The sequence below is a fragment of the Arachis ipaensis genome, chromosome B02, assembly GCF_000816755.2.
Source record: "Arachis ipaensis cultivar K30076 chromosome B02, Araip1.1, whole genome shotgun sequence".
Lineage (NCBI taxonomy): Eukaryota > Viridiplantae > Streptophyta > Magnoliopsida > Fabales > Fabaceae > Arachis > Arachis ipaensis.
In genome coordinates this window covers 487,864-494,908 of record NC_029786.2, presented here as the reverse complement: position 1 = coordinate 494,908, position 7,045 = coordinate 487,864, and the positions used below count along the sequence as shown (strand labels likewise).

The following is a 7,045-nucleotide window of genomic DNA, read 5'->3' as shown; positions in this document are numbered from 1 at the left end:
TATTTAGAAAGTGCCTTTCCGACCAAAAATGATGGTGCACTGTTCATGGTGGTTTTATATTATTATAATACCAAAATAGTGGATCTATGCGTCAATACTCAAAAGCTTGCAACCTGATTTGCCTTTTTTTCACTTTTGTTTCTTTTTCACTCATATTAGTGCTTCTTCCCTTGGCGTTTGGAGCTTTTGAATGCAGCTTTGAAATTGTTAAAAGCATAGTACAAGTATATATATCGTTCTTAGTCACTTGACAAATTGAGATGGATTAGTCAAATTCGTACTAATAAAATCTCGCCACACAAAAAAAAAAGTGTGACAAAATAGTTGCTATTTGCTTCAATATTAACAAAAAGTTAACAAATTATGGTTCTGCTAATATAAGTATAGCAATATATGCTACATATTTGTTTACCATAATGAAATTACATTGATATAAAAACTATACAAAAGTAAAGTTATATGTAACACCAAAGAGTGCTGACAGAACATGCAATTAGATAAAGGTAAAAAATTCAGGTGCAGTTAACTTCGAATAAAATTGATAGTCCAGAGCTATTAAATGACAATTTAGTCAAACCTGTCAAATCATTTAACGATTCTCCACTATCAACTTCACATGAAATTAACTGCACTTGAGTTTCTACCTTAGAAAACCTCCCCTAAAAACTTGGTATAAGGATCAAGATAGATCCTTACAATTTAATCAAAAAATGAGCAGAGTAAACTTGACAAAGCTTGTTCAGGTACTTTCAGCTTTCAAGCCAGTCTTGGATTGCATAGCGGAGAGCATGGTTAGGAACAAGATTGTGCATTACAAGCTTAGAATTTGTCACCGGCGAAGTGTCGCGGCCGCTGTCCAGCCATCCTCGTATGGCCTCGGCTTCATAAGTATGACCATCTGCTGCCATGTGAGGATCTCGCATGACTTCCTGTGAAGTAGAAACAATGATTAATGAGGGAGAGATTTCTTAGACAAATGTTCTTTATCTAAAGCTCTATGATTCACATATATATCAAACTAATTACAACAAATAAAGAGATCCAAAAATATCATTTCTAAAGTGTTTATTTTAAGATGCATAAACTAAAAAGGTAAAAACTCACGTGTAGTTGTCAATTTAGTCAAACATGTCAAATCATCTAACAGTTCTTAGCTATCAACTTCACCTGAAAACAACTGCACGTGAGGTTCTACCAACTAAAAAATGATGGAAAGAAAAAGTTACCTTGAAAATTGGACAAATGAAATAAGGAGGGGGTTGGCAAAGCTCTTGAGAACCAAGTCCTAATGTGTTTTCTCCACTCAAAGAAGCCTTCATAGGTTCAAGTATTCTCCATACTTCCAGATGAAGATCCGGCCGGTTCCTTCGCTCCATTTCGCAACACCTCAAAGCCAAGCGAGCAAGCTTTTCGGCCAGTGCTAATGGCCAGTCTCCGGCCAAGGGATCCAAGAGAGAATTCAACTTTCCAGCAACTAAAGCAGATTCAACTACCTTTGCTATTCCCACAGCTGGTTTACCAGTCAACAGTTTTAGTAATATGATTCCAAAAGAATAAACATCTGACTTTGGTGTAAGTTCCCCTGAAGCAAAGAATTCAGGGTCCATATATGCAAAAGTTCCCTTTGGATCAGTTATCCAAAACTGTGTAGTAGAATCCTCGCGACACGATAGTAATCTTGAGATTCCAAAGTCACTTAGCTTGCTAACAAGGTTAGCATCAAGGAGAATGTTGGCTGGTTTTAAATCACCATGAACTATGCTGTGAGGTTTATTAGAATGGAGACACACTAGAGTAGAGCACACTTCTGCAGCAATGCGAATTCTAGTTTGCCATGATAATGGAGGTGTGTTATCCTCGCAGCTGAGACGATCTTCTAGGCTTCCATTGGATAAATACTCATAGACAAGAGTCCAAGATTCTGGGCAGGTTCCTATTAGTGTGATCAGATTGGGATGCCTTAACTTGCTTAGTACCTCAACCTGAAACAAACCCAGAAGTATGGTCAATATATTCTTGTTTCACTATTAAATTTGTTTAGTTGCTAGGCATACAACAATTTAAGCATTTCAATTTAGTTGGCTACTCGCACGAAGATGACTATCAGCTTTACATGAAGACAGCTGCACGTGAGTTTTCACTTTGAAAATATCACAAAAAAAGTGAGCTATCCTACCTCCTGTTGAAACTCTTTAGGTCCTTGCTTGCTGTCAGGGCTTAACATTTTCACAGCTACCTCGGTTTGGCGAAGGATACCTTTATATATACTTCCATATCCACCTTCTCCAATCTTTTGGGATGGACTGAAGTTATTGGTAGCTTCTTTAATCTCAGCAAAAGAAAATTCTGAGAAGAGTTGAAATACATGTGAGGTTGAGGCCTCTCCTTGTTTTTCTCTCCTCAACTCCTCAGCTTCTTTCAAGGCATTATCGCGCTGTGTTTGCAAATCCTCGCGCTCTTGCTTGTACTTTTCTAATGTGTCCATAGCAGATTTGTTCTTCTGATCTAACTCCTCTAACATAAGTTGAGTTGATGCAATTTTACTTTCTAGCAATGAATTCTTGTGCAAGGCATGTTGGAGTTCTTCATTAAGCTTCTCTCTTTGGCTTTTCATGCAATCTATTTCTTCCTTTTCTCTTTTTATTGCTTCCTCTAATTCTTTCCTCAATTTCACCTCCTTTTCATACTTCATTTCAGCTGCTTTAGCCTGTCAAAAGGTGTTTCAAGCATCGATCGCGATTAGATAGAGAATCAAACTGCAATTTTAGCACACTAGATATAATAATTTAATTGCTGCACATTTTACAGATTGCATAATGAATAAGAAGCACTCAAAAGAGGGAAGTTACCCTGCGAATCGCTTCAATGGCATTCCTTTCAGCATTCCCACGCCTAATACTCTCTTGATAAGCATCCTGCCTTGCATTCTCAGCTTCAGCCATGGCCTGTTGGAGTTGATCATAGAGAGTCTCATCCATTTCACTATCCTGCTAGCAAACCATAAAGAAAAAATTCAAAACATCAGCCTAAAGCTCAAACAATCATACATTACAGAATCTATTCGTTGATGCGAATTAGCTGGAAAGCGAAAAACATTCTTCATCAATTGAAAAGAAGTTTAAGAGAAACATGAACATATCCAACAGCAATCACAAAAACTGTGAGAGATAAAAGTATTTGTATACCAGCCTGCTAGGAGATGCTTGAATCGCATTAGGACTACTCGAATTCAAGGCTGATGCATTCTCACTTGGCTCACTAATGAAATTAACAGAACTTCTTGATGAAACCAAAGGACTTGCTGGCCTAGACAGTACATCTGAGCCATTAGAAGTTCCTTCTCTACCAAACCTGTTTGGTTGCATGAGAAACCTGATTGGAGAAGCAAGTGACATTCTCCCTCCATTTCTTTCATTAACAGATCTTACTCGGCGATATAATTGTTGTCCAAGTGAAGGCGAACGGCTAGGCGTTTGAGGTGCCAAAGGAGACCTGACCTCTACATTACCTCCATCCAAACTGAGATTCCTGAGTTGATGAGTTGCTTACATCAGTACCAAGATAATCAAATCCATAAACAAGCTTTTTGAGATGAGTAAATATTAAGCATAGTGTTCAAATCAAAACTGCATTCCTTATACCTTGTGTATATGAGGTATCCTTTGCAGATGAACTGTATATGACAATAAGCAGGAGCATTTTCTCTCACATAAATGGCTTTCCTAGACCTGAGCTCTGTCATTCTCCTGCAAGTTGAGGTTAATCAAAAGTTCAAAACATTAATATCAACTTATTGAGATTGGAGAATACTACAAGTAATCTTCTTCTTACCTAGAATGGTACTTATCAGAAGCTGCTCCCATCACAAGCTTCTTGATATTATGCTTGCAGATAAGTTCTACAATCCCTTTTTCAATGCAATCCTTATCAACAATATGCAGTTTCTCTGCCTCTACCTGTATCATAATTAGCCAAAGATCAAAGAGTTTCACAAACCATACTACCTATGCAATGAGAGAAATTTGAAAATACTTACCCCCATTCTTCTGCAGATAAGAAGATAGTCATTCAGAATATTACGCATGCCTTGCTCTTCATTTTCTCGATGTTCTTGAACTCGATGCTCTCCGGCTGCACTTTCTGGAAAATTAGCACCCACTAGAGACAAACATATTGTTAAGTTAAACACCATTTTCATTTCTCAACAACAATATAACAAAATGAGGAGGTTAAGGAAAACAAATCAAAGAAAAGGATCAAGAAATTGGATGATACAAATGTTGTAAACTTTTACTTATGGGGATTGTAGCTGCTGGCACATGAACATAAAGGATGCAAATCCTCTTTCCTCCAGAATTCTGTATTGCCCAAATCAGATTCAACCTGCTATCTTTCACATCTTTTGCCACAGCAACATGGATAATGTCATCAACCACATTTGGACTAGATGCCTCTGCAGCTTCTCTCAGGCCACTCATGATCAATGGAACCTCGCTTCCGCGAAGAGGCGTGGTGGGATAGACCTGGTGTGGAGTTGTAGCCATAGCAGGACTCATAGGACTCACCACAGCCATGCTTGTAGACTCTCTTAAAAGGCCTTTTCTCCCAAGGAAAAAAAAACTCAACTTTCTGTTCCAAAAATTTGGAATTCTCTCCCTATTACACCCTCCATCTCAATAAACCCTGAAACTTAGTCATCAAAATCTCTCAAACCCACCAAAAATGATCTCTCTGGAACACAGAAAAATCAAAATTGCTTTACTCTCTCCTAAACAAAGTAATCCAAACTCCACTGCTTGAATAGAATTCCCACTCAAGAAGAGATACTAAAAACAATAAGACTGTAAAATCTGCATCTTTATATATCTACAACATGCACATAATAGGGACACAAAACTCTGTGTTTGTCCTGCTCCCATGTTTCATGAAATTCTTCATATATAGGAACAAAAAGTGCGTGAAAAGGTGAATCCTTTTCATCAGCAAGTCATTGGAAAAGGTAAAGGGTACTCTCTCTCAGCCTCTCCTAGAGCTAGAAGAACCAACATGAAAATGACATATAATGATAAAAAGTTGGGAAATCTTCATTGGAAGTTGGACCATAGACACCAATCATAGTAATATAATAATGTATGTATTATGCTAAAAAAGATTATCCTTGTTTTGAGGGATGCAACAAAGTAAAGACGACAATGCTTATTATATATAAAAAAATAAGTAAAGAAATGTGAAAAAAGGAAAGGAATGGAAACTTTATCTTTGGAACTTAAATAAAAATACAATGTAAAAACTGGCTAAAAAATTTGGATATAGAAGTAAGATGAGTGTTATATCTTAATATGGTAATTTTTGGTGTTTTTTAAAACTATGGGAGTTACTAAAAAATTAAAAAAATTTGGAGTACACAAATGGGAGACGGTCCGATTTCTGTATCTCTTAAAAATCGGACGATCCGATTTGTATTCCGTAAATTAAATCATCCCGCATTTTAGGAAAATATCACAGTAGATTACAATTAAAAAAGCACCATTGTTAATCCAATATTAAAAATAAAAATGTATGTAGAAACTAGAAAGTTTACCAACTCAATTGGTCAAGTAGAATTTTTGTGAGATATATTTTCAAAATTATCAAACTGAACTAGAAGTCAATTTATTGTACAAAATTTTGTGACAGAAGTCTTGCAAGTTTGAAGTATTTTTGTTTTTTGTTCAAAAGCTCTGGAAGTATTCTTTGAATATCCTTTTCTTAACCTTGATTTTTTCATGACAGTTGTCAGAACTCAAATTTAAGATCAGATATTTTGAGGAAGAAATACTTACAACATTTAAGGTTAGTGAACAGAAAGTGAGGACAATGAGACAACTTAATATTATTTCTACGGTGAGAGTCAGAGAGTGGTCATCACTCTTGTGACTTTGGTTTAATTTTTAGTGAAAACTCAGATGCAATCGATTTAAAATGAAGTTGATAGTTGAGAGTCGTTAAATAAAAAATGTAGCTAATCAGTCAAATTATCTAACTGCTATCAGTTATCAACTTCACATGAAGTTAACTATACATGAGTTTCCACCTTAATTTTTTGACATTATTAGAGAAGCTCCGAAGTTGTCGCTCACTCTATTTTGGCTTCTATCTTTCGGATTTTCATAGGAACCCTTTCACACGATGTCTTATAGGAAACTCCAACGTTAAAGCAAAGACTTATTCAAATACAATGATAAGGAAAAAATAGTATTATGATTCATTATCAGTTGTTATGGTGAGAGAGACCAAAACTATATAAATCTATCGATACAGCGGGACATACGTTATATTACCTAGTTATAGAGATGATTTGGAGTTTCAATGATTGTATTTTGAAACATTTAATCAGTTATAAAGATGGCTTCTTAGTTCCTAATACATAATTACATATGTTGTGAGATTTGCTAATTTATAGTTGTAATCACGTAACATCGTCATTGCAATAAAAATAACTATTTTTTCTATTAATAGCATAAATAATTACTAAACAAAATAAATATGAATAGACAATTGTGTAAAATATTTTAATACGTAAATATATCAAAATTAGAATCACAGAGATGGGTATCTGTATTTGAAAAAGAGTTATTAATAATTAATGAAATTTGACTATATAGACATTTTTATTGTATAATAATGCACGTTTAATTATGATAAATATGCTGGCAATGATGAAGACAAGATTGCAAAAATCTACGTTTTGTGGGCCTTTATTATACATGCATGGAAACTGCAGGTAGAGAGGTACATGACCATATAAATAGAAGTAATGAAGTATGAGTATGACCCTCTCTTAGAAAGGGTATTAGTCTACTAGATCCTTATCCATATTAGAATATTCTTTGGAATATGATCATATGAATCTTCAGCCACATAACACCTCTCTGAATTTTCCTCCTCAGCTTTGGAGCTAATAAATGTTGTGATTTGGGAAGAAAGAACACAAACTGGCCTCTCAGAGATTCTTTCCTCTCTTCTGTTGGAGGAAGAAATTCAACCATACATACAATGACACAAA

At 35.5% G+C, this 7,045-nt stretch overlaps 1 protein-coding gene across 4 annotated transcripts; it reads right to left on the bottom strand.

Moving 5' to 3' along the window:
• LOC107621436 (U-box domain-containing protein 33) lies at window positions 374-5,222 on the bottom strand. 4 transcript variants are annotated; one of them, XM_021114582.1, is made up of 10 exons: window positions 4,295-5,222; window positions 4,037-4,158; window positions 3,832-3,956; window positions 3,642-3,746; window positions 3,186-3,528; window positions 2,850-2,990; window positions 2,177-2,707; window positions 1,227-1,982; window positions 1,105-1,167; window positions 814-929 (listed from the first exon to the last, which is right to left on the bottom strand). In XM_021114582.1, exons 1-9 carry the CDS (start codon window positions 4,572-4,574, stop codon window positions 1,141-1,143), a joined length of 2,430 nt encoding a protein of 809 aa, XP_020970241.1. In that variant the 5' UTR covers window positions 4,575-5,222; the 3' UTR covers window positions 814-929; window positions 1,105-1,140. The 4 variants fall into 4 exon arrangements, with proteins under 4 accessions (XP_020970238.1, XP_016178946.1, XP_016178952.1 ...); XM_021114579.1 differs by lacking the exon at window positions 1,105-1,167 and having other exon boundaries at window positions 374-929; window positions 3,832-3,952; window positions 4,033-4,158; XM_016323460.2 differs by lacking the exon at window positions 1,105-1,167 and having other exon boundaries at window positions 374-929; window positions 4,295-5,220.

Coding starts and splice junctions, on each gene's coding strand:
- LOC107621436 (XM_021114579.1), bottom strand. CDS start 4,574: ATGGCTGTGGTGAGTCCTATGAGTCCTGCTATGGCTACAACTCCACAC. Junction 4,159..4,294: donor AGCAGCTACAATCCCCATAA/GTAAAAGTTTAC, acceptor GTTTGTCTCTAG/TGGGTGCTAATTTTCCAGAA. Junction 3,953..4,032: donor CTGCAGAAGAATGGGGGTAA/GTATTTTCAAAT, acceptor TGATACAGGTAG/AGGCAGAGAAACTGCATATT.